Source organism: Pelmatolapia mariae, linkage group LG10_11 (genome assembly GCF_036321145.2).
Source record: "Pelmatolapia mariae isolate MD_Pm_ZW linkage group LG10_11, Pm_UMD_F_2, whole genome shotgun sequence".
Taxonomy (NCBI): Eukaryota; Metazoa; Chordata; class Actinopteri; order Cichliformes; family Cichlidae; genus Pelmatolapia; species Pelmatolapia mariae.
The window spans coordinates 69,007,436-69,035,343 of record NC_086236.1 but is presented as its reverse complement, the minus strand read 5'-3'; the positions used below and the strand labels follow the sequence as shown (position 1 = coordinate 69,035,343).

At 40.1% G+C, this 27,908-nt stretch overlaps 1 protein-coding gene across 1 annotated transcript; it reads right to left on the bottom strand.

Moving 5' to 3' along the window:
* Nucleotides 1–20: 20 nt before the first annotated feature.
* On the bottom strand, nucleotides 21–27,908 carry vwde (von Willebrand factor D and EGF domains). Its single transcript, XM_063487345.1, has 29 exons — nucleotides 27,833–27,908; nucleotides 22,496–22,725; nucleotides 21,804–21,893; nucleotides 20,528–20,669; nucleotides 19,460–19,674; nucleotides 19,292–19,365; nucleotides 18,875–19,148; nucleotides 18,560–18,756; nucleotides 17,838–18,073; nucleotides 17,247–17,774; nucleotides 16,841–16,977; nucleotides 15,300–15,464; nucleotides 13,897–14,001; nucleotides 9,730–9,844; nucleotides 8,082–8,338; nucleotides 6,677–6,896; nucleotides 5,729–5,866; nucleotides 5,439–5,618; nucleotides 4,781–5,173; nucleotides 4,341–4,436; nucleotides 4,136–4,231; nucleotides 3,933–4,028; nucleotides 3,703–3,798; nucleotides 3,379–3,474; nucleotides 2,611–2,706; nucleotides 2,429–2,524; nucleotides 1,678–1,773; nucleotides 934–1,031; nucleotides 21–238 (listed from the first exon to the last, which is right to left on the bottom strand). Exons 1-29 carry the CDS (start codon nucleotides 27,906–27,908, stop codon nucleotides 224–226), a joined length of 4,653 nt encoding a protein of 1,550 aa, XP_063343415.1. The 3' UTR covers nucleotides 21–223.

The window sequence follows — 27,908 nt, the reverse complement described above, 5'->3', positions numbered from 1 at the left end:
CATTTAACAGATGGGTGTTACTTTGAGCCTTGAGGTAGTGATCTACACAGACAGGAAAAGACAAGTGCAATATATCAAATCGCTCTGTTACTGTTCTAATGTGCACACAGCCACACATTACAGCACATGCCAGTATCCACGCTCTCACTCGTACACACCACAGGTTATGGTGCTCTCTTTGTTCTTTGTGGCTTCTTTAGTCACATTCCAGATTTGTTCGCCATCATGCTTGTGATGCCTGTGAAGCACAAAACAAATTCAGGTTTCACTTAAAAAAAAATTTTTTTTAAATTTGTTTGGTGTTGTTTTATTTGATGCAAAATCCCAAAATGTGGCCTGCAGCCCCCTAGTGGGCCATGAAAGTACTGCATGTGCTCCATGGGGGTATTTGCAGTTAAAAAGTAAATTTGAAATAACCATAAAATACATATGATTAAAAAAATGTAAATAAGAGTTTATAAAATAAAAGCAGTGTGTTAAATTTGAGGTTTTTCTGACGTATATTTGATCTGACTTTTTAAAAATATATCTTTATATTAGTAGAAAGAGATTGAATTGAATAGTGGTTATCAGCAGTCAGAAAGTACTCAACAGAGAAAATGTTTTTAAAAAGGAACAGAAGATAAAAAAAATGTGAAAAAAATACTGAGTTGTCCATTTTGTGAGATGCACAAAAGGTGCCTATTATTTTTTGGGTGTGTCATTAATATCACATTTCTCTTAAAGACAGTATATTTTTTGGATTTATTTTTTATACCCTGCAATATTAAAACTGAACAAAACCTTTCAGTCATCTAGACCAACGATATTCATCTAATGAAGCTTTGTTCTATGACTCTATTGTAAATCTTATAAATCTATAAACCCTGGAGTTATCAGTGCTCTTTATGACTTTTCCCACCGGGATATGTTAACCGTGACCCCATTTCTCACCTTTATTGCACAAGTCAGTCCCTTGTAGCCTTTCCGACAGTGGCAGTAGTCAGGCAGCACACACCTCCCTCCATTCAGACACCGCTGTTTACACACCGCTGCAGAGAAAGTCACAATTAAAACATTTGATCTCTTATTGTTTTTCTTTTCATGGTTGATTCCTGTTAAAATCTACAATCAGAAAAGAGTCTTTTATTATATTTCAGGGTGTCTGTTTGATTGTCATTTGGAAACACTTGAAACACATGATCAAAACAATTATCTGCAAAAAAGAACTTAAAGGAAAACCAACGATCATATCTTCTGCTTCGCTATTTTAAACAAAGTGATCTCAGTCTGCAAACTCTCCAGGCCAGACTGCCTCTTGCCCTGTGACAGCTGGGAATAGGCTCTAACCTCCCCATGACCCTGAATTTGACAAGTGGAAGGAAACTGATGGATGGATGAATCTCAATCTTCATCAAAATGTGTGTTTTTCCTTTGCAAGAGTTCATCTCTCCAAGAAGTATCCTGTAATTTGGTACAGTAGTTTTTGTGTATTTGTCCTGAGAGTTAAGAAGACAGCAGTTCTCCTTTTGGCCAAGGAACAGTTGAATTTGGTTCCACAATAGTTCAGGAAAATTGGTTATAAAGTAGTCCAAGTTAAAGTATTTCGTATGTGCCTTTGCCAGATTCTACCTAGGAAAAAACTGAGCTGTTACTGCAGCTGTTAGTGATATTATCACATCTGAGGAACAGACTCACCTGTTTGACACTGAAGGCCTTCCCAGCCAGCGGGACAGTGGCAGGTGTTTGGTCCTACACACTCGCCATCATTTTTACACTTTTGTAGACACACAGCTAAAATAAGAACAGTGAGGGAGGCATGAACACCAAAGCAGCTTCTAAAAGGTTTTATCTCAGAAGCCCTGACTGGACTGAACAGATAGGTAAAAGGTTAAAACCCAAAGTGCTGAGATTAGGCATTTGCAGGTCAGCCAGAAAAGATCTTTAGCTGTGCTACATTAAAAAGAAAATAGGACTTTCTAGCCACTAAAATAATTTTTAAGAACCAAACAATAAATAAATAAAGAAATAATGTTTGCCTGGAAGCCTGAATTCAGGGCAAAAAAGCTAACACCTTTTGGTTTTTAATGTATCTCACCTTCCTTCATTTTATGTAGTTCTTGTTAAAAGTGGATGCCATCTTGAGGGCAAGACGATTTAAAAGATTCGCATGAATAAAAGTCATGCATATGCATATTCATATTAAAATATAAATAGTGCACTGTTATTAGGAGACAATTTGTAAGTTTTCTAGAGAATTTCTTACAACAACTACTTAGTGTATGACTTCTTGTTAGTTCTTGTTAGTGCTATTACCCAACCCCACCTAAACCTAAACCAAAGTATAAGAAATGAAGCTGATTGAATTACATGTTTTTTGGAGCTATAGCTGGTAATTTTTTATTTGTTGTGTATTTTATGTGTATGAAGACATCCATGCATCACTCACGTATGTTACACCTCTTCCCTCTCCATCCAGAAGCACAGGAGCAGGTGTTGGGTCCCACACACTTGCCTCTGTTCATGCACATTGGCTCACACACACCTGTAACAAATTAAAATCCAAATGTTTAAATTGTGAGCTGTTACTTTGAACAGTACTTCAAATATTTAGGCTGTGATATCACTTACTCTTTTGACACCTTTTTCCTGTGTAGCCTTCAGGGCAGGAGCACACGTTGTTTCTCATACATTGACCTCCATTCTTGCAAGGAGGATTGCAAACAGCTGAAAGACAGCAATATTAAACTGTGAGGAACCCAGAAAATGCACATTTCAATCAGACTGAAGCTTAGAGACTGCATTTTATAGCAACATTGATATGACTTAAAAGAGAGGAAATGCAACATTTAGGTGTGTTTTTTTGAAAAAGCATCACTTCACTTCTCTCAGGGATTCTCAACAGATGTTAGCTATTATGAAAGATAAACAGAGTCAAGAAACTATTTGAAACCTCAGTAAGCTGAATATGTTTGTAACTAGGGCACAGCCTGTTCACAGAGAGTGCAACCCCGGTTACTTTCTACCATGGGGCAGCATTTTGCCAGTGGGTGTGCTAAATGTGTAAAATATGTATGCCGCTGTTTGAAATATTAGCAACAATATGATAATCATTGATTTAAATGACCTCACACTCTGCACAGTTCTCACTCCTGTCTGCAAGTTACTAGTAGATGCCATTAACATTACTTGCAATGTGCAGAGAAGAGAGACAAACCTAAAGAGATTTCTGCAGTTTAATAAATGTATGCCAGTGAGTTTTGCTGTTTCAAACAGAAAGCAGCCTCAGGCTTTTGCTAGTTTTAATAAAAATGAAAGTCAGTCTGTATGAATTGCTGGAAATATTTGAGTATAATTCCTCATTGTGTTAATCATTGTATGTATTCATCACAAGCTTACCAATTTGACACTGGGAGCCAAAGAAACCACTGGGACAGGCACATACGTTAGGCTTAACACAGGTTCCTCCATTCAGACAGACGGGTTTACAGAGCGCTGCAGGTGATGTAAAGTACAAAAGGCTTTATTAAGAGCCAACATATGTACTTTTAGATTAACAGTATAAATAAGAGAAAAGGTTCCTGCAGTACTGATATATTTTGAGTGCTTATGTGCAAGTCAGACTGAGTTTTATGCCACTTAATTATGCTGTCAGAATTAAACACTCTAACAGCAGGAAGCTGCAGTCTGAATGCATGCTTAGCTACAGGTCGTGTTTCTTGCCTGAGTTGCACGTCGGTCCGTACCAGCCAGGTTGGCATTTGCAGACATCAGGAGAAACACACACACCTCCATTTTCACAGTGCCTGTTACACACCACTGACAGACATAAATCATGTAGTGCAATCCTAGATTAAACCGACCCACTTAAACAAAAGGGGGACTGATCGATGCATTGTGGAGGTTTATGTAAAATGTAAAAACACTGCAAAAACACTTAAGTCACATCTCACTGATTTCACATCGTGGTCCCACGTAGCCGTAGGAGCAGGTACAGAGGTTTCTAGCCAGGCAGGTACCTCCATGCTGACAGGGCGGCTCACAGCTCGCTGAAAATACACAGTGATACTCCTCAGTGTTCTGCGAGCAATGCAAGTATGTAAGCAATGCAAACCAGTCGGCAGTTTTGACTGGTTTGACTATGACTCCAGGTTACCTTCCTCACAGGTGGGCCCTCCGTAGCCTGCAGGACATTTGCACACATTTGGTTTCACACACTTCCCCCGGTTTTTACAGTCAGGCCGGCAAATGGCTGGGAAGAAAGGAAACTGTCAGCTTTAAAAAACACAACCAGACCCTGAGATATATGAGCCAAAACCAGAGGCGAGTGTGATTTCATTAGCTCATGCTCTGTTTCTCACCTATGTGGCAGCTGTATCCAGTGTAACCGTCTTTGCAGGTACAAGTGTTTGGTAGAGTGCACTCCATGTTCTGCCCACACGGATACCTGCAAACAACTGAAAACAAAGTACATTTATGAGTATGTTTCAGTACTCAAAAAGTTGCCCAATTGAGGGTTCATTTCATCATTTCAGACCAAGACCACACAGAGCTAACCAAAATCCATCATGACTATAAGGTACAATTGTGAGATAACATTAAATACTGAAGCACTTTGTGGTACAAAATATCACTTTTTCACCTTCACTGAAAAATTTATGCCCCCTGCAAAAGTTTTTTTTTGCAAGAGCCAAAGTTGCAAAAGGTTTTTCACCTGAGCCAAAGGAAAATCAATCAAAACTGTTATCAAAATCATTTCTTTAGCACTTTTGTTGTCAGTTTAAGTATAAGACCACTTTACCTTTACATGTGACTCCATCTCCGGTGTAACCGTAAGGGCAGCGGCCACAACTGAAGGACCCAGATACATTGGGCTCACAAGAGACACCCGGGAAGCAGGGAGAGTCAGCACAGGTCGCATGGGGAGCTGCTGACCCCCATCTGATCCCCGTGGAGAGGTCAGGGGTCAAATCCACCCCACTGGGCTGACCCCTGTGGACAGTGGGAGCAAATGTTCTGACTGTGGTTTGATCCTGTGAAGTCGCTGTGCTTTTTCTGTCAGCAGGAGAAAGTCTCCTGATATTTGTTGCTTCTGGTCTTGTCCTCCTGTCAGGAGGTCGTCTGTTTGAGGAGGAAGAGGTGGAAGTGGAATTTGATCTGGTGACGTGAAAATAACTGTCTGCTCCACTGGTGACTGTCCCCTGAGCTGTTAGAGGACATGACTTACAAAGTCATAGAAATACAGGCTTTATTGTCAACATTATTCAAAACATTCCACTTACATATTGCTGGATAATAGCCAGAAAAACTTTAGACTTGTCTTACTTTCACAGACAAGCATTTAAACAATTTTGTAAACAAAATCAGATGAAGAAATGGAGGCAAAATATACACATATACCCAACTTATTTCATTCGTTTACAAGGTGCACAAAGCCTAAGGTGCATAAATTGCTCCACTCTCACCTGCTGATGTACATTTCTGGCCATTTCCTTGCAGACCAGCAGGGCAGGGTCCACAGACGAAGCCTGCTGAAACATGGATGCTCTCGAAACACTGCACCCCTGGGTAACACGGCCCTCTGGAGCATGGCGACACACCCGACGGTTTGGACCTCAACGAAACCTGTGGTACCCTCACTGGTGTCACCACCGCTTCAACCACAGACTCTCCTTCAAAACAAATGGAATGTATAAATGTTCTCTAAGGTAGAACTACCCATAACTATACAAATAAAATGTAGACTTACTTATGCAGTCTTTCCCATCACCGCTGTATCCTTGTGGGCACAATCCACAAAAAAAAGAGCCTACCGTGTTGTTACAGCCCACCCCAGGGAAACAAGGCTGTGAGACACACTCATCTATATCCTCTCTGCATGTACGCCCTGACAACACATGAAACAGCAGACCTTATGAGGAAACATGGAATCAATTTCAATAAATAAACAAATATTTAAAATCATAAATTTGCTAAGAAGAGGAAAACAGGAGAGTAATTATACGGCAAATTTGTAAATTGTTTGCATCGTTTGGTTTGGTGCTTCATTTGGGATCATTTTTTATCAATAAATAAAGCTGTTCCAAGTTTTTTCTGATGAAAAGTTGTTTCTCTCTTGCAGGCATTTAAGAATTTTACACAGATTGAACTGCATCTGACAACACAAATCACACATTAAAAGTCTTTAACCTGCCAGCTTCCAACAAAGTCCTCAGCTTCTATATTTTCCACTATTTATATGTGTAAACAGCTTACATGTCGGCCTCCATCTCGAACACAGTAAACTCAGGATGTGACTAAACTGAGCTCCAGTGACTAATTTAAAGCATTTATTTGAATGTATTAAGTCACTCAAGTATAAACACAGAGTCAAAGCTGTAACCAAAATATGACTCTGTCTTTAAAGGAGGGTCTCAAACGAAAGTCAGCACAAAACTCAAGTATAGTATTTCCGAGGACAGATAAAGTTTTATTGTGAGCACTCAGAACTGTAAACCATCTATTTCATGCAGTTACACCCAAAGGAGTGTCTCGCAGTCATGTTACAACATTTCTCAGTACTGGACTGAATGAGTGGAATGCAATACAAAGGCGTCATAATTATGCAGGAATTACAGTAAAGGTAGTTCAGTAAGGACCACAGGTAAAATAATATTCAAAAGATTAATCCTCTGTGTAGTTAAAGGAAACAGCTGACCTGTCATTCCAGGTGGGCATACACAGGAGAAGGAGTTGAGCCCATCTATACAGAGACCCAGTCTGCAGGGATTTGGTTTACAGTCGTCTATGTCCACCTCACACCTCCTCCCTGTAAATCCATCAGGACACACACACACATATTCCCCACTGCCGGCAGGGAGGTTGACACTGGCGACACATGAAGCAGCGTTCAGGCATTCACAGGAGCGCACAAACACCTAGAGAGGAAAAGGTTTCTTATCATTTAGACATCTGAACTTAAGTCACACAGGTTTATGATCTTAGACACACTGAACAAGACACATGAATGTAGTTACAGAAATCAGAAAACAAAAACTCAGAGTGTACAGGGACACTCAGGGTCCAGTCAGTATAATCAAAACGCGTAGCAAAAGTTAACTAACAAATAACTTTGCATGATTAACAGTTATATGCACAAAGCCGTGTGTATATTTTTTCTACTCCAGCACACTATTGAAGGCTTGTCCTATTTGTGGACCACCTGCTTTTCAAGGATGCTTGAAAAGATGCTTTATTGGATTAGGAGGCTTAGCCTTCCTGACCATGGATCCCAAATTTTTTTTTTGATGATTCCTGAACCACTTAGTAAACGCTATTGGCTGTGACTGTAGTACAGAACACATGGCTTGACACATGAGAGGTATTTTACTCGTATGCTGCTAAGAGCAATGATACAACGTGTCCCGAGAATGGAAAATGCTCTATCCAAAGATTATAGCTTTAGAGCATTTTTCAAACAAAACCACAGAGATATATAGCTGCATCTGTGAGCAGTTATTCTGTGTACACTGAATTGTGCAACATCATATTAAAAAAGGAAAAAAAATGATTTAGTCTGACAACTTTGTGCAGTTTTTTGGTGGAAACACACTGCAGTACACATGCTCAGTGTGTACTGCAGTGACACCTTACAGAGAAACCTCAGGCCCCAAACTACATACTGTATACCAGTATCTCCCTCTAGTGGGAGAAGGCAGCAATAACGCCACAATAACTTCCAAAATTTTAACATCTTATCGCAGAAAAAACACAGGCGATAAAGACTAAATGTTGCTTGTACTTGCTTACTGTCATGGCTTAATGGCACGTCTTCTGTAAAAAAGCAAGTGAAAAACCAAATGCAAGATGATATGATCAACACCACAACTTTGTGTTATTTGAAACTGGACTACAGATCAGAATGTTTCTGTTTGAAATTCAAAAAGGATGAATTTAAGCATTGGCATCAAATCTACGCTCAGTTATAGAGCTAAACCAACTTTAAATGAAATTTAACTGAATATTTAATTTAAATTATTAAATGAATAATTCTTTTGCATGACGTGCATGTAGATCTGTACTCACCAGCAACACTACATTGACATTAATGAGCCGAGTCTTACCTCTACAGAGGCTCTGGTCTCAGCGTTGCAGTCGTCAGTCACAGTGAATTGGAAAGTGTGTCTGTTGGTGGGTTCAGCTGTGGCCTTCCACATCAGCAGACCAGCTGGAGACAGAGATGCCCCTTCAGGGCCTGATAGCAAGGTGAAACGAACCGTGGAGCCCTCGGGGTCTCGAGCATTTAGCTGGTAAATGAAATTCTCCCCCTGAAAGGACTGCAGAGGCAAAGTCAGCGACTGGAGCAGAGGAGGTTCATTGTCTGAGGGAAAATAGAAAAGAAGGGAGTCGAAATAAGGTACTAAATAAACCTACGTGTGACTAGTTCAGAGTGGGTGAAAGGTGGGTGTGAAAAGGTTGTGGTTGGCAGGAAGGATAAAAAAACTGTGCGGATAAAATTCATAACTAATTTGGAAAGACAGTTTGGTTTGGTGATGCCAGACCAATAGATACGTCATATTACAGCATTTCTGCGTGCCAGAGTTTAGATGTTTTTATGGGAAAACATTTTGGGAAATATATATTTTTCCATATAATATAAACATAAAAATGTTTTATGTTTATATTACGTTGTGATAACAGGTCCACCTCATCACTGCTGTTGGATTTGGAAACTGTGGATTTTTGATAACAGCTCTAATCAGCAGCTATGACCCTCCATCCAACATGAGGACACTTTTAAATAGAAGTTGATGTTTATTTTTTGTGCAAGTTTGAGGTCCGCGGTGGAATCGCAGCGAACACGGAAGCTTTCTGTACATGACCCCGACGGTTACCTTGAATGGAAAATTGGCCAAATTCAAAGCAGATTAGAACTTTTTGATCAAACCTTTTTGTAACCATTATAAGATCTCCAGTTTGATTACAAGAGGAGACACAAGTCCAGGAAGGGCATCTGGGGTAAAAACCCAGCAAATCAAACATGCTTGTGAAAAAGGAAGTAGCCAGAAGTAGCTTTTATAATAGGGCATTTTTGTGCCAGTTTGTGAATAAATACACCATTTATGTGCATGAGTGGGCAGTTTTAGCTTATGTCAGACAAAATTTTCATTCAGACAAATTTCTCAAAGTCTCTCTATATCTAAATCTAAATTTCTCTGCACCCAAAGACAAACACAAAGTTAAAGTTCATATATAATGCTAAATGAGTCACTGTTGATAGAACATATTAACTATTTTAAAAAATCTTTTAAAAAAAGATTTTAAAAAATCAGTTTTATGTTCTTGTTTCATTGTGTTAGCAGATAAATGATTGATGAATTGGTGGAATCAGTGTAATGAATAATCAACACATTGACTCCTGTTTGGTTATTTTGTCAGTTTGTTTGAGTGGAGCTGAGCTGCTCAGCTGCGTCTGACCTACTTTAAGCTGAAGAAGTGAAGTTGGTCTCAAAGCGTAACAGTGAGGTAAGCTGTCCTTGTATCAGTGCTGGGGGACAGAAGCAACTTCAGTGGATCCAATCTGCTGACGAATGATCAAAACTGCCTCGAGTGACTACCAGCTACAAAACTCAGTGATGAGTATCCAACCTCAGCTCTTATGAGGAGTTTCAGTCTAACACTGTGTTGCTGCACCTCACCATCAGAGTAGACACTGATAATTTTTAGAACATGAACAAACTGCAAAACAAGGTCAGAAAGAAAAGCAGATACTCTCTGCAATGGACCAGGTGTGTCTGGATGAGTCTGGACGGCATGCGAGGCAGGGGCTGCTGGGAGGGGACTCCCCCTCATCGTAACACAGGCCATCAATGTTACAGGTTTTCTCCTGGAAAGCAAGAAACATATTATTTACATTAAAAATGCCCTTCATAACACAAAACATGTTGTTTAGAAGACCCTTATCCAAAACTACCGGTAGTGGGGAATGTGTGTGCATGTCCAAAACACCTGTGGTGTCAGATTTAGATTCACAGTTTTGGTTTTTGTTTAGTGTACTGTATTTCTGACATTATCCATCTCTGCTTCCTCTCTCATTTGCAATTGTTTGTCAAGCCCTAATTGTGTCTGCCCCGAGCCACAAGTAACAAGAGTAACTTTACGTATAGTTGCACAAAAGGTTTCTTAATTAAAGGCTTAGCAGCATGGTGCAAACTGTTGCCTTTTTGCAAATGAAACAGTAGCTTCTAATCAACATTTCTGGTGTTTTATATCACCATCACATCATCAACAGCATGTACAGTGGGGCAAAAAAGTATTTAGTCAGCCACCGATTGTGCAAGTGCCCCCACCTAAAATGATGACAGAGGCCAGTAAAAAAAAAAAAATCCATGAATACACATGGTAGGATTTGTAAAGAATTTATTCGTAAATCAGGGTGGCAAATAAGTATTTGGTCAATAACAAAAATACAACTCAATACTTTGTAACATAACCTTTGTTGGCAACAACAGAGGTCAAACGTTTACTATAGGTTTTTACCAGGTTTGCACACACAGTAGCTGGTATTTTGGCCCATTCCTCCATGCAGATCTTCTCCAGAGCAGTGATGTTTTGGGGCTGTCGCCGAGCAACACGGACTTTCAACTCCCGCCACAGATTTTCTATGGGGTTGAGGTCTGGAGACTGGCTAGGCCACTCCAGGACTTTCAAATGCTTCTTACGGAGCCACTCTTTTGTTGCCCGGGTGGTGTGTTTTGGATCATTGTCATATTGGAAGACCCAGCCGCGTTTCATCTTCAAAGTTCTCACTGATGGAAGGAGGCTTTGGCTCAAAATCTCACGATACATGGCCCCATTCATTCTGTCCTTAACACGAATCAGTCGTCCTGTCCCCTTGGCAGAAAAACAGCCCCATAGCATGATGTTTCCACCCCCATGCTTCACAGTAGGTATGGTGTTCTTGGGATGCAACTCAGTATTCTTCGTCCTCCAAACACGACGAGTTGAGTTTATACCAAAAAGTTCTACTTTGGTTTCATCTGACCACATGACATTCTCCCAATCCTCTGCTGTATCATCCATGTGCTCTCTGGCAAACTTCAGACGGGCCTGGACATGCACTGGCTTCAGCAGCGGAACACGTCTGGCACTGCGGGATCTGATTCCCTGCCGTTTTAGTGTGTTACTGATGGTGACCTTTGTTACTTTGGTCCCAGCTCTCTGCAGGTCATTCACCAGGTCCCCCCGTGTGGTTCTGGGATCTTTGCTCACCGTTCTCATGATCATTTTGACCCCACGGGATGAGATCTTGCGTGGAGCCCCAGATCGTGGGAGATTATCAGTGGTCTTGTATGTCTTCCATTTTCTGATGATTGCTCCCACAGTTGATTTTTTCACACCAAGCTGCTTGCCTATTGTAGATTCACTCTTCCCAGCCTGGTGCAGGTCTACAATACTTTTCCTGGTGTCCTTCGAGAGCTCTTTGGTCTTGGCCATGGCGGAGTTTGGAGTCTGACTGTTTGAGGCTGTGGACAGGTGTCTTTTATACAGATGATGAGTTCGAACAGGTGCCATTCATACAGGTAACGAGTGGGGGACAGAAAAGCGTCTTACAGAAGACGTTACAGGTCTGTGGGAGCCAGAGATTTTCCATGTTTGAGGTGACCAAATACTTATTTGCCACCCTGATTTACGGATAAATTCTTTACAAATCCTACCATGTGTATTCATGGATTTTTTTTTCACATTCTGTCTCTCACAGTTGACGTGTACCTCTGGTGCAAATTACTGGCCTCTGTCATCATTTTAGGTGGGGGCACTTGCACAATCGGTGGCTGACTAAATACTTTTTTGCCCCACTGTATGTGATGATGCACCCACTGGAAAACACATCTATTCCATTTCAGTTAAAATTAAGCTTTTACAACATTTCCAAAAACACCGACTAGTCTTAATTCTCTTCTTCATTATTATTAGAATTTCTAAAAATGAAATAATAGATAATTAATGCAGATTTCTGCACAGTTCTGATTGCAGACAAAACAACCTGAACAACAAAGGAAAGCTTTAGGGACTAAAACAAAATGCAGGATCAGACAAACTACAAACACCAAATTAAAAAAGAAATAAAAGGACGGGAAATTAAAAATGAAAAACAAGGTCAAATGAGAAGAGAACACATAGGCTGGTAACAGTAGATGGGACTATATATACACAGCAATGATTGGGAATAACTGATACAGGAGGATAGAGAAAGCTGCCAAAGGATCTATAACTGTGTACCCACTTCAAAATTATTTTTACCTTTACTAAACCATGGCAGGAGAAGGACTCGTCTTTTATATCCATTTGTTGTTTCATTTAAAGATGAGCAAACTTTCTGTCCTTCACTGTCTGTGTTACTGTGTTAACAAAGGTATTGTCTGGATTGGAAGTCTGCTTTTCTAAATGGTATTTTTCCAAATATCCAATTAGAGATGTTTTATTGGCTGAAGCTTCAAATTAGTGTTTTATTAGTGTATTGTAGTTGTATAAGTAATATCAAAGCACAGCAGCAGTTAGATTTCCTCTCCGGGGCTTGCATGCTTGATTTCAGCAACTCTGTGCTTCACACCCACATTCACATAAGGCTGAAAGTTTGAATGTAATAGTTGTTGGCAGGAGCGGCTGCAGGCATAAGCAAATGTTTGGGAGCTCCGGGGTACTACAGAGTGCACAACAGCCACAGGAAATACAAGAATAGATGAGAAATCTGCAGTTATAGGTGCAGATTGCAGAAGAAAATCCTCCCTACATGTTACCAGCTGGTGGGTTTTCCCTTTTTTGCACCTGTTTAGAGCACCTGTTTGTTGGCTTGTTGGAGAGAGGGATCACAGATTCTAATATATAGCAAAAATGTTTTTTGGATTTCTGCACATTTTAAAATAGATATGAAATTACACTAGTGAAGCTTTTTGAGATGTTTATCATGTAGATAGAAAAATTGCTTCAAAGACATTTAAAATAACAGAAAGTTATGTAAATAACTGTAAAATTATGTGAGCAATTAGCTAATATTGAAAAAAGGCTTTGGTTTTAGCAATACTAGACCCATATGTACAAAAGATCTGCCTCTAACAACACCTGATAATTAAGTTTTCTTACATCTCTATTAACAGATTTCCTCACATGCATGCGCAGAATCTGAGCTCTGTTAGCCAATCACACGTACACTAACTTTGTGTCCATGCAGGTAAACAGCCTGTGCGGAGAGCAAAGCATTTGAAGAAATACAACTGCAAAGCTATTGCCTATCAAGTGATGAAATATTACCTTTTAAATTTAAAAATGTATTTGCATTTGTAAACAATGGCTGCTGCACAGAGCAGGAAGTCTTCAATCTGTGATGTGCTATCTTAAAGCTGATATTGATCCTGGCTACACAGAACCCCTTATAGTTGGCTGTTGCCTCTAAAGGTTTCCGTCAGCAGACTAGCTGATGTGTTTCCCAGATGTTTTTGTTTTACTGCTGAATTATTGAGCCTATAAAGTGTTTTTAAGCAAAATACAGAGTAGTGTTCAGTTTAAAAATAAGAAAGAAAAACAGGGGGGAAGCTGAAAATTCAGTAGAGCAGTTTTAATTGTTCATGTTAATGCCTTTAAATACTTGCAGTGGTTTAATTCATTGTTTATTCTAATAGCTGCTGCTTAATATAGTTTATTTTATGTACACATCATATAAGCAGCAAGCATGTGCACATCATCTATAGTCTACAATTTCTTGCATACCAGGCACACTCTGTAGCCCATGCTACACCTGGATCTGTTCTTGACCTTTGCTAGAAAGAATTAGTCCAATTAGAAGCTTCACAGTTAAAATATAAAGTAGTCTAAGAGCAAAAGATTTCACTCCCTGTCCAACTATGAAGTAAATTATAAACAGAATTTGAGATATCTCACCCTCAGGGTACAGACGACTTCAGTCCTGAGGCTGCACATCTGGCAGGCTCCATCGTAAAGAGTTAGTATCTTTGCATTGCTGTAGCTGTAACCATCATTGGAAACCTGCCATCAACAGAAGCTTGATTACTGAGAATCACTGGGAAAAGGCGTTAAACAGGCTGAAAAAGGTGAGCGGTCATCACAAACACTGGGTCATATAGTCAAAAGGCCATTTTCCTCTGGATTTTCCCATAGTTCTCACCATGGGAAAACCACCGCTCTGGGAATTCTTTCAGGGGATAAAGCTGGCCTCTCCTGAGTTTGGTACTTCTGAGTGATCCTAAAAATCTCATGTTTGGACTTGACAGTGTTTGTTTAAACTGAGAGAAGACAATCCCAACATGTGCCAGTTTAAAAACCTAGCAGAAGCCAGATGAAGAAGATTTAAGAAAAATAAACAGAGCAAGCAAGACAGAAACAGAGTGAGTCTGAGGTGAAGGTCAATCTAGAAAATGTATAGAAAGAGGAAGATGTCTCAGTGAAATCCCAAAGTGGTGAATCTAAGAAATAAAGACATGAAAAAAATGTTTTTTTCTGATCAAAGCCATTACATTTGAAAGCACTAACAAATGCACCTGTACATTCCTGCAGGTATGCACTGCATTGTCAGGTTTTTGCAGCCAAAAGAGCTGGCTTTCATTGTTTCTCTTACGAGTACTGTGAGAGACTGTGAGAATGTGTGTGTAGGTGTGTATTTGTCTTTGCACCCGTCACCCTGACACAAAGAACAGAAAAGTGAGTCCTGCGTGTAAAAACAGTCAGTGGACTAATTGGTCTAATCTTAGTAGATCTTCACTGCAGTGGAAATGCAGACAAACAGCGGTCTGAATGATACGATGAGCTCCCTGGAAAAAAAGGCTTTTGGTAGTCTGAATGGAAAAATAAATATTTCCAGTGTAGACTAAGAATAACTTCTTCTGTGATCTCACTGTAGTGTAAATGCTAAAGTACTCTGTAAAACATTTTCACTAAACGTAACTGTGGAAACATATTTGTCAGTTGTGTAACTCAACTATTTTTTTATTCCACTGAGTTCATTTTCCTTTCTAAGCCAAACGGAAATTAGAGAAAAACCTCCAGCTGCACTCAGTGCACACTTTCTATTACTGCATCCATGCAATTTCAACATCCTACTGCAAATTTGCTGCTGATGCATTGTTAGATTGTTAAATATGTCAGAAAATAAGCATATAGTTTCATATTTATTATTAGTTTTGAGAAGTGGGCAGGAGCATGAGAGGAAATGACAAACAAATGCTGTAAGAGAGGCAGAAGATGAGTTTGAAATGGGTAGGCAGGACCTAATGAAATGTATAATTTCACAGTGTGCTCTTCATAAAATGCCTGGAAACATGACTTACTTTAATTTGCCAGCGGGCCAGTGGTCTGTTTGCTACCGTTTCCAAGTCCATGCCTGCAGAAACCCAGCTGTCCTCCAGGGGGAGCTGGCACTCCAAAGCCGTGTCATTCAGAAAAGTGGCCAACACAAACTGAGGCTCATCCAGAACCCACTCCCCATCCACAAACTATAAATGAGACAAATAGGGGAAGAAGAACTAAGGTAGAACATGGTAGGATGTGTAAGGTAGTATGGTAATGTAGAAAAAAAACAGATGTACGGATAAAAAGATGAAAACGACATTAACTTGGTATAAATATATTTTAAAAAATCTACGACATCTGGTTGTAACTCACATTCTTATAGTCATCAAAATGTACAGCTTTGCCACTTATTATTGATCCAGCAATATTCACCAGCACATTTAAAGACAAATATCACATCTTTTAAACTTATGGTAAGATGCCAAAAGGTGATGGAATATTGGACTTGCACGACATATGTGGATGCGTTAACAAGCAACTGTTCCAGTGCCATTGTTATGTTTACAGCTTGATACATCTTCTCCAATTAAAATTACATTGATTACATTCATGCACACTTTGGTTAGCTTGTTAATGTCAGTTTAATACAAAGGACATGAATGTGTCTCATTTCCTGATTAGACTTGGGGAACAAACTGGATCTCTGGACTTCTTGTCATTAATTCAGTTAAAGATCTCTGTGATTAGTCTTTGGTCAAAGGGAAACCTAATCACTCTGTCACTGGTTGGTGGGATTTATGAGAGCATGACAAATCTAAAAGTTCTGAACAACAGTGAGGAGGATTAATTCAATCACTGAGGGAAATATAGAACCATTTCTAGTGTGGAAAAAACACAACTAACCAACAGTAAGAGCCATCAACAAAAGGAAAGAAGAAGAAAAATAATGTCAGAAAGCAATGCTAAAGCTACCAATCTCATGGCTTCAGTGGACTTTGGAAGATAGTGGCCTTCTGCTAATGTTAAGCAATCTAAAGAGGCCGTTTGGAATGAGGCACTCTCTCTAAAAGAAGAACCAGAAGCAACAAGAGTGCTTGCTGCTTGCATTTGTGCTTGACTTCTTGTAATCTCTGTCTCTCTTCCACAGCATGTCTTTTGTCCTGTCTTCCCTTTCTCACCCCAACCGGTCACAGCAGATGGCCGCCCCTCCCTGAGCCTGAGTTCTGCCTGAGGTTTCTTCCTGTTAAAAGGGAGTTTTTCCTTCCCCCTGTTGCCAGTGTGCTTGCTCATAGGGGGTCATATGATTGTTTTTCTCTGTATGTATTATTGCAGGGTCTACCTTACAATATAAAGCACCTTGAGGTGACTGTTGTTGTGATTTGGCGCTGGATAAATGAAATTGAATTGAATTGAACTGAACTTATTTCATCATTTTGCTAGTGAAAACTGAACAGAAGTCTGCAGTCTGAGCAGAAGAGACAGAGAAAAAGTATATTGTGCTGTTTTGTAAGGTGGTACTACAGAAAAAAAGATGTACATCAACTAAGGAATAAAAGGAAAAGAGAAGCAGGAAAATTACCTTTTCTTTAACAAACTCACACTTGAGCTCGTAGGAGTCCTTGAAGCCCTGACCATGGATGTTGACGGTGGTGCAGTTTCCCTGACGGACATCGCATAGACCATCCTTCTGCAGCGTAGTGATCTCTGGGATCTGGTCTTCACAACATTAACAAAAAGTGCAGATGAACATGAAATGTTACCCTTGGGAGTTCAGTCCAAATCATAAACCACATGTTTCACGATCATAAGTCTGTCATCATGGAGATCTAATGGAAGATAAATGTATGTAACTAATAACTGTATTACAACTACACTATAAACATAGACATAACTTACAATATTGCGTTGTGCAAGTAGGCCATAATCACAATACTAAGATCTGTCTACTATACGTAAGTAAGTGTCTTCATGTGGATATATGTTACCAGAAAGCACACTGCAGTCATAGGAGCCAAATCCTGGGAAGCACACACAACCCCAGTTTGAGCACTGGCCGTTCCCGTTGCAAAGATTTGGACACTTCAGGATGGCCACAGCATCCTGGTACTTCTCTTCTCCCTCCCCCTCCTCCAGCAGCCTCCTCTCACACTCGTTCTCCAGCAGTGGTATAGTCGCATTCAACCACAACTGCTCGTCCTTTAGCTGTAGGTCAGTAACACACATGGTCACGGCATGGTTAACTATTAATTCTTTCAGCAGGTGCCTGCAACCCATCACTATGCTTGAGTTTGCCACAGTCTGCCGGCACTGGGCCTGGGCCTGCTGCTCGGTGAGGCCAGAGGGTGTGGGCCACGTTAGGGGAGATTCTGGCTGAACTGCAGGTTCGTGGTCTTCTGGGAAAAAGTAGGTAACGCCTTCCAGATCAGACTGGCTGAGACTTTGATGTGGGGAGTTAGAAATGAAACGTTGGGCACTGCGTCTGCCTCTGGGTTGTTGGTGAGCTGAGGCTGAAACTCTTGAGGCTCTCGAGGGAAAGCCAGAGTGATCTGAGGGTAGTGGCTCTCTTTCATTTTCACTGAGCAGTTCCACAGAGGTGATGTACTCGGCTGTGACGTCCAGAGTTGGGATGACACTGGGGAAACGTATGTTGCCGTGATTAGAGCAGCTGGGGTCGGATGAGCTAATTGGCTGAGACGGGGCTCTGGGAAATGAGAAGCGGGGCATCTCTTCCTGGCAGGTACAGTGCCTGCGGGAGTTCAGTGTACTAATATGGGATGGTACAGTGTCAAACAGGCTGTTGCCTGGGGGTAACCTGAGAGAGAGAAGGAAACGATGTCAGTAAAGAGGTAACAAATGTTGCTAACTGTTTTTCTGCATGGTTGTAATAAATTGTTCATAGTGGCAATTTCAGTATTGTGGTCCCTGCTGGCTGCAGCGTTTTCAAGTTTGTGATTAACAGCACATAAACCGAAAATTTAAGCCTTTGGGATGTGAAGTCCAAGTGAAATAATTCAAACATACATTTTCTAACCTAAACCACTGCTACTAAATACAATCCCACAGTGGGTATCTTTAATAGTTTTGGCAATATTCATGGTCAAACATTGCCTTTCAATGTGTGAAAAATGGGCTGAAAATGAGTGGACAGGCCTTTTTAAGACAAAAAAAACTTCTAGGAAAGCATTTGATATATGAAGCTGTATATATAGATTGAGAATTTCTTCTTCCTGCATAGATAGAGCACTACGTAGCTGACAAGCTGTTATTGCTTACAGCAATTAGAACATGATTGCCTGACCTCCATTCAGAGATAAAAGCATGTAGATTCTCCAGTTTGGCGCCCCCTGCTAAGTGGAAGTCATTGTCTGATTGTCCATCATAGGTCCCACACAGACCCTCAGTGTGCCTCCAGTCGGAAATGGGGGCTCTCAGTGTCAGACTCATTCCCCAGTCAGATACATCAGCACGAACAAATGCTCCAGAAGAGAAGGTCATCTGCAAAAAGTCAAATATTCAGAGAAGAAAATCTAACTTTAAAGCCAAGAAAGGCAAGAAGTTTACCTGGTAGCTTAAATTGTGAAATTATTTAGCTTGTGTACTCATTTTCACTCACAGTGACTTTGCGTCCTTGGTAGGACTCTGTGATCCGAATGCGGCTCTCACTCAAGTCTCTGTTCTTCACAGACAGTTGAGGCTTGGTTTCACCCGTTTCCCCATTGCACATGTCAAAAGCAATAACATTTCCCCCATCCCTCGCCACAAAGCCGCACACACACGAGGCGGCATGCACAACGCTGCCGCACTCCCACTGACGGACGTGGACCTCGAAAGGCCAAAAGGTGCTCTTATACAGGACAAAGGTGCCTATTTGGTAGTTGTCATAGTATCTGTATGGTGCAAAAATGAGACAGAAAGCTCATCTTTTATTATGACAATTTAAAACTTCCATAAGTAATAGAGTTTATTTCACTAGAGTACAGCTCACAGCATAATACAGAAGTAAGATTCCTTATTAACTGAATTAAAGTACCTGCCATCAAATGTGATTATGTGAGGATCAGTGAAGGAGTAGCAGTAGGCTGAGGGAACATCTTTAACTGTTATCTGAAATATAGAAATCAATTTCATTCTTTCTTAAAAGAAATTACACATGATGAGGCCGTCGGGGAGCGTGAGTTTAATAGTTTGACGTGTTCACCTGGACAGGTTTTGGTGAGTATCCGTTCCAAAGAAAGTTTTGTGTGGCGATGGGTTTAACAGTGATCTCAGTTGTCCTGGTGCCATCTTTAACAAAGTCGGTTACAGGACTGAAGTGGATCACAGCCCGGCTACAAATGCTCTCGCGACAGGGACCCTGAGACAGATCCACGACACAGGAAGACAGGGACAGATCCGCACCCAGCAAACCATCCTCTGCAATACAAGGAGTTATTCTCACTTCGTTTGAAGGATTAAAGAACACCAAAAAAGTACTGCACAGACATTTCTTTATAGCTAAATAGCAATAACAGCAATAACACAGCATCTAAATAGTCCCTCTGTGAGAGAGATTTACAAAGATTTATTAACATGTAATCAGCCCCTTCTCCTTTCATTTATTTCTACAGATTTATGCAAAAAAAAGTGGTGGAGACTTTCCTATGGGCTGAAATAAATGAAGCATAATAAATTTGATTAAATATGCCTTAAACCATAATTAAAGCTTCTCCAAACATTGACTTAATTATTCTTATGCACATAGATTGAGGGAGGGAGCAGCCCTTCACTATTCACAAACAAGAGGCACAACATATTTAGCATGTCTAAACAAAAGACCAAAAGCTTTACTAGATCACAGCTGTAAAATAGTTTTATGTGACATCAACCTGAAATGCATTTGTGAATATGTTTCAGTGGGTAATTTGATATTTTTATAAAAAATATTTATATTTAAATGTTATACAGCATCACACAGGTACAATACCTTTTAAGTATTGCAAAAAGTAATCAAATTACTATATATATCATATTTTTTTATTTGACCCTAATGTTAGGCTCACTGCACAGCACTGAATTAACATGGCATCATATGCTATATTTAATAATCAAATCCACATATTGGATCATTTAAGAGATTACTGCAAGATGATAACCTGCTTTTTAAAAATGCATTTTAAGCATAAAAACTACATTAATGTTCACTGTAAACTGCCTACAGTACAGCCTGTGTTATTAGAAAGCAATAGTAACACTGCCATTATTTACAGATCAACAAGGTCACCTTCACTTGTTGTGCTGAGCTGCAGGGACAGAGTGCACTGCTCTGCAGAAGCTGGAGACCCTTCTGGACATGGAAGAGGAACCGTGCTCTCGACCACCATCTCATACAATCTGCCATCCTCAGATACACTGCTCGCCTCTGGTCTTAACTGCACAAAACATGATTTTAGAAAGAGAGGGTGGTCAGGTTTTTTTATACCGAGTGTTTATCCACAGCTCATCTAGAAGAAGACAGTTAAGATAAGCTATTATTTAAGTGATCTGAGTCAAAATAACAACCAAAATCTAAATGAAAGCATAATCTTCTCTTTTTTAATATGTTTTATCTCTTAATTTTTATTTACATGGACATGTGACAAAGTGGATGAGCAGTTGTAATACTCTCCACTTGTCCCAGAAGTATTGACTTTTTGTACATTATGTACATTATTCCCTCTATATATTTATTTGCTATGATTTGCTATTGTCAAAGTAACATTGCTCACTGACTATCCCGGGTTTGTTTGTGTAAGCATTACGTTGCCAGCAAACCAAACATTCAGAAATTAAAGCAAATACTCAGTTACATGTTGCATTGTATTTTATTGTGTTGCAGAATTAAGTCATTTGTGCATAATTACATTGTTTTTTTGTTTTCAGTCTTCATGTCGGTCAGGTGTGGGGAAAGGCCCGCCCAGCATTTCCCGATTTTTAAAGTACTGATGATGTCATGTCTGACATCTACAGGTTAAACAAAGAGGAGGGGTTTCTTTTACCATAGGAATGCTTCCTTTCGTTTGTTTCAAAATACAAAAGGATTTGCTGAATATTTTTTCTTATATAGAACCATTTAGTTGTGTAAATGGTTTATTTAATTCTCAGTCATTTGTGTTGAGGTTTAGATTCCTCAGCTCAAGCTAGTGGTACTGGCTGGACTAATTGAAAGGAAATTAATAGCCCTATATATAATCAGTCTCTGCTTGATTCAGAGAAGCGAGGAGAGCTGAGTTGTGTTGCTGTGTTTGACTTTTGTTACTTACGTTAATTTGGGGGAGTTTTGTTAAGTTTCACATATGATGGAGGTCACTGTAAATAAATCGCTCATCTATGGGAACCCAAAATGTGTGCTGAGTCTGCTTACCTACCACCTTCCTTGACACTAGAGTCAGACTACTTCACAGGACAGAAAGCTCAAAACACTGTACCTTCTGTCTAAACCTGTACATGTCTGCAGACTAACGACCAACAAAAAAATTACTAGAAAGAGAGATCGCAAATATAAATGTCAGATAAATATTATTTACCCTGATCCCAGCAAAGAACTCCTGACTTTCCACTGAAATACCCCGGACACTGGGCGAGTCCAAGAAGAAACTGGAGCTGGAGCAGTAAATCTGAGCCAGAGGGAGGGAGATGTACATATATTACTTCTATTTTAGTTTATTTTTAAAGATGAAGTATTTAATATAGTGTGCTATATTGCAATTTCCAGGCACGCTTTCCTTATTTTAAGCGTATTATGTCATAGTCCTCATACAACAGGCCTTGACAGCACCACACTAAGCAAATGTTATGGTAATAAAGAAAAAATGAATTGAACAAAGTAGAGTAGAGATAGGAAATAAAAGCAGAGAAAAAACTTCTGACTGTGTCAAAGGCTTTTGGCCCAGTTAAACACATGAGCAGCTCACAGTAAAATAAAATGACATGTTGACAGGCATCGGTAATTCCTTCAGTCCCTGCTGCCTTAGAAATCCAGGAACCTCGTCTTTGTTTATATAGCAGATCTTATTTGCAGAAGACTGACAAGTGGAAGGTTGCATAAATCCTTAAAAAATAAAAGAAGCCCACCCAGCAAAAACCTGCTGAACAGCTTCTGAAGACATACTTCGTTACATATTTGAATTTGGTTATTAAAAAAACTCCCTCTAACACAGAGTGGCTAAACAGCAGTCCCACTACGCTCTTTAAAGGACTAGTTCACCCACATGCACACCTTGTCTCCTAATCGCAGGTTGAAGCCGTCGAGCTCGATAAAGGCGAAGGTCTGGATTGTGGTCTCCTGTTTGAGCTCCTCCTTCCTGCCCTCAGGTGAGAGGCGAGACCAGGCCACCACATAACCCAGGGAGCTGTTAGACCTGCTCTCGAAGCTGCACTTCAGGTAGACAGTGTTACCTGTCACCTCTGAGACAATCACTGGCACTGACGGAGTCGGGGGCTGATTAGCTGTTGGGGGAGGAGCAGAAAGACGAGGCAGGTTGTTGAGGCCTAATGGGCACTTTTAAGGTCCTCTGAAAAATGTGGAGGTACTTCTATCCACATTTTTATCATCATTCTCTAATTTTAAATATTTTTGAACATACGCCATGTGTCCTCTCAGACATAGAAGACACACCCACTTACTCTTTAAATCTGCTGTCATGAAGGGCAGCCAATCAGAAAATGGTTGATTTAAAGAAATCAAGGCTAAATAGACTAAGACAAAAGTATGCACTGGCATTTTATGTGCTCCATTATTTACATGGGACGCCTGTTGGGTGCGAGTTCTTCAAGGCAAGAACAATTACAGACATCCCACAACAGAAAAGAATTAGACAGGAAGATGAATTAATTTAGCAATTCTAAATTCTCTTAATTATCAGAAATCTGAGCTTTATACTGTTATTTGAAGCACACCAATGAACATCTTCAGTAGTCTGTAATTATTTCTCTCCCTAATTTCTACCTCTGCTTCCTAAAGCCTGGCTTGGCATAATTCACAGTCTGGGTCACTATTGCAGAGAGCACAGCGGGACACAGGCTCAGGTCAATAAGGGGAGAGGTGAGGGTGGTGTTATTGTATTCCTGACCATATGCACCTCCCTGACCTCCAAAGTGTTTTGGTATTTAATCTAACATGAGGAGACAAGTGAGAGCCATAAAAACACAACAGCGGGGTCCTCACTTTTACATGATCCACCGACGTTCACCTCACCAGGACCGCAGAGCAGCGATGATGTGGGTAAAGCGTCTGACATCTCTGTTAGGGAGACAGGAGATTTATAACAGATAATTATAAAATAGCATGACTTGTATATAAATATTGTCTTTTTTTAAACATAGCAGCTTCAAAATGATTATGTTTTTGCGCTTTATATATACATCCATGCTTCCACATTTCATTTCTTCCCCTTTCATTTTTCATTATAAATTAGCACGTAATGTAGAAATCAAAGGACAGTGATGCCTATTCCAGCTGACACTGGGAAAGAGACAGTACACTCTGGCCCGTCACATTCACAGTTACAGCAAATTTAGACTGAGAAATTATGTCTGTGGACTGTGGAAAGAGAAAGAGAGAAGCCACGAAGGCACAAGGAGAACAAAACTTCACACAAAAAGCCTCCAGCTATGCAGCATCCAGCATCCCTGTTCTTTAAGAATCATACGGCCACTAATACTAAACTAAATTCATCTTATGCTGCTATGATTGAGTCTTTCCTTGATTTTTTTGAGCAGTGTATTGGCACAAAAATCATGCTTTACATTGCAGTCACACAATAATTACTGTTACTTACCCTGTGCACAGTAACCCATGCAACCCTGTGTGGGCTGGAGTAGGTAAACATAGAAGTCTCCACAGTTTCGGACAGTCACTGGGATGCGAAACATGCAGCACTCTTTGCTGCTGCTTGAGAAAAACTGCCAGGCAGCGCAGGCCGTCAACTGCCTGACTTCCAGCGGCCCCGGCAGGGACTCACCCTCACCCAGAGACAGCCACACCGGGGCCTGAGTCCCACAGTGGTTCACCTAGATGTTTGGAAACAGAGGGGGCAAGGGGAATCAGTATGTATGGATGTATTATGGTCATTCTTTCACAAAACTAATCCTCCAGAATGGAGGAAAAACCAGTAAAAGCTATTTTGGAATAAAGAGAAATAGAAATGTTCTACTAAAAACAACAAATGCCACAAAGTAAGCACAGTACTGCCACACATGCCCTGTAAACCTGAGTTTGAAACATCCACAGACACCAAAATTGAAATCAATCAATGAGTGAAATGGTTTAAATAACTTTGCAACTGAATAATTTAGAAAATGTCCAAAAGAAGATATCTGATATCATTACAGATTATACCCTGGTTCTCCTTAAAGACAAAAGGTTCTTGGCTTTGACAAATCTAACTCCTTATTTGCTAACATCATCAAAAAGACACTGCCTTGTTATGTAACACATGTTCACAGCAATACTCTCTTTCTTCCTCCGCTCACTCCCGTAGTTATCCATCACCCAGGGAGAGCAGCGATGCCCCGGGAAAGCAGGAGGCTGAGAGGCTGACACTTTAGATGGATCCTGCAGGCTCACAGCAGGCCAACCACAAGACATGAGACATATTCCAACTCTCCTTTCATTCTCCTTCATAAATATGTGTATACACACAAACACACAACTCGCATGACAGGCAGGCTACCTCAGAGTTTCCCCTCATGAGGACATGGATGGGGTCTCAAGGGCTTTCACAAACTTATCAGGTTATATTTGTAATTAAACAAGCATATAATTTATATACATATAAATTTAAGTTTACCACATGAATCTAAAAAAAAGAAATAAGACGGAAGCTGCCATGGCTGAGGTAATTACAATTCTATTTTATTTTTTATGATCTTTAATAGAGGTCACAATGAGTGACTGAATTTGTGCAGTATATCTGTGAAATTATTCTAAAAATTGGTGTAAAAATTCCTACATTGGTTAAAAAAATGACTTTCATCTAGAATTCAAGCCTCAAAGTTAGAACATTCAATGTGTTAACAAATTATACAAATTGATAGCGAAATAGAAAGGTTACGATTCAGCAAACCTAAACTAAGTTCAGTTAATTACTTGCAGTAGACGGATATGGGAATGGTTGGAGTGTTTTTACAGCTTCTCATTGGTATATTTGAAGTTTTTATTTGGAATTTTCAAATGCAGTTAATCATTTTGGAGTTTTAGCTGCTGTCTTTGAAGAAAGCTGATTACCTCAGTTGTATACAATGTGGAAAAAGATTGCGCACTTGAGTTAAATGCAGTTTTAATGATTGACCTTACATGATATCTATATATTTTTAAACAATGATTGTTGCTCACAATGACGATGACCACAGTTTCAAATAATTAGGTCAGTGAACATGCAAGTAATCCCTGGGAGCCTGAAGCTCAGCCTTCAGATTGCTCTAAATGCTTGGTTTCATATAGTTTTCCTTACTCTTGGATCTCTATGATGTCACTAAGAGTGGATATTTCAAGGCAGTTAATAAACATGCATGCACCAAAGCCCAGTGAAGCATAAACAAAGATTATTTTGAACTTTGACTCACACAAAGCTACTTTATTAGAATGCAAGAATAAAAATATGGATTTTGAAATGAGCATATAGGCCTCCTCTAATGTACATTTAACATATCTTATAGTATGTTGACACTACTGAACTATGTATAACTTGAACAATGTTAGGAGTCAGCTTAATGATTTGAATAACAAAATCAAATTAATGGAGTTCCATGGGAAGATAGTAGATGAAGGAAATATGATTTATAGTCAGATAAAAAGAATAGAATAGCTCCTCACAGCATCAACATCCTTGGAAGCTCATTTATAAGACACACAGCACTTGTAAACAGATCTCACTCTCTTTCACAAAAACATCATTTACCTCCACACACTGGGTGGGCATACTCGCTGGCTTGTCAAAAATCTGAAACTGGTACCAGCCCGGTGTGAGGGAGTGGTCACAGATGAAGTCCTGCAGGGATGACTGCTGCAGCCAGCTGGAGCTGAAGGTGGTGCTACGGTAGGGGTTCTGGAGGACCGAGTGGCCTCCTGGCGCACACTCTGGAGGAAGCACTGAAGGCACAGCCAGAGAGACAACATAAGGACTGGATTCTCACCAAGACTGTCAGTAGCAATGTTCAAATACTGTATACGGAAAGCTTTCTGCTGGCCAAATGTTGCATTGTGGACATCAACTCTCCAGCTGGCCTGTGTTCAACAGAAACATTTCAAAGTGAATTTGAAAGGTGATAACACACTCACTAAACTCTATGGACATCTTGAGCCAAAGTAGGATGAGAAGCCAGTGCATTGCTGTCTCATGAAGTTTAGACCAGATGCCCACAAAACAGAGGTAATCATAAACTGTTATGCATGGTTACAATTATGTATGTGCAAAGTCCACTTTGCAAACGTAGCTAGTTTAAATGACATAGTGTCCAGTTTTGGAGAGATATTTTCCCAAGGTGCACTGGTGGATTGCTGACCTCAACACACACAAGGACAGCTGCAGTAAACATCTGTGAATGCAGAATCTCCAAAACCAATTTTCTTTTTGTTTTAATTCAAGTGAGGTCATACTTTAAGCTGATGATTGGCCTCTCTCTACTTTCAAAGATGGGTACTTCTATAGGCCTGTTCAAAAGTCACTGGGGTATATGTCAGCTACCATTAGACTTGAATGTTACTGCAAACACCTAATGGCAATTGTAAATATTTAACTCTTTCCCAAGCAAAACATTTCAAATGATAATAAAGACATTTGCCTTTAAATATATATAGCTGTGTCTATAGGTTTTTGGACAATTACATTTTTTGTAATTTTGACTTCACCACACTGGATTTTAATTCAATCAATTTGTGTAATTATTCATATCACCTTACAATCTAAAGCACCTTTAGCCAACAGCTGTTGTGAGACACAAACAGAGACACCAGGTGAAATTCAGCATGTACTGGTGTTCTGACTTCTTTCATGTCTTTATTGGGAGGCAAAATAGAGCAAACAGACAAAGCTTGGGGGGGGGGCTGTAACCAAGAAGAGCTAGCTTGTTTTTGGCACCGTAAAGTTTCCTGACCTGAGAGGTCAAAGTGAAAGGTAATATCCTCAAAGAGCCTGCACAGCAGTGACAGGCAGACAAGCCGCTGAAAGCCAGGACAGCAGCTTTCAAAGCAAGCATCCTTTCTAATCAACACCTGGTCACTACACTCCTCGTCAGCTGAACAGGAACTTAGAGAATCCACATCCTGTTTGTCTGTTTGAGGGGAAGCCTGAGAGCAGAATATGTGGGACATTTGGAGGTTATGTGGCCTTGGATACCTTCATGATAGATGGAAAGGCGTCAGCTTATTTTTGACACTGCTAAAGAAGTCCTGCAGCAACACTAAAGCTAGCTGTCTTTATATTAACCCTCCTGAAACCCTCCTGCATCCCCCTAAACCGAGAATAGTCTTAAAAGTTATTTGCATGTGGAAATATGAAATGACAAAATGACATTTAAATACTTTAAATCCTGTCTTTGTAAGCTGTGAGCTTACCTGTTTGAATGTGCACTGCGTTGGGCAGTGAAAATGCAACACAGAGAAGAAGTTTGGAAAGAGTTTCAGGTCTCAT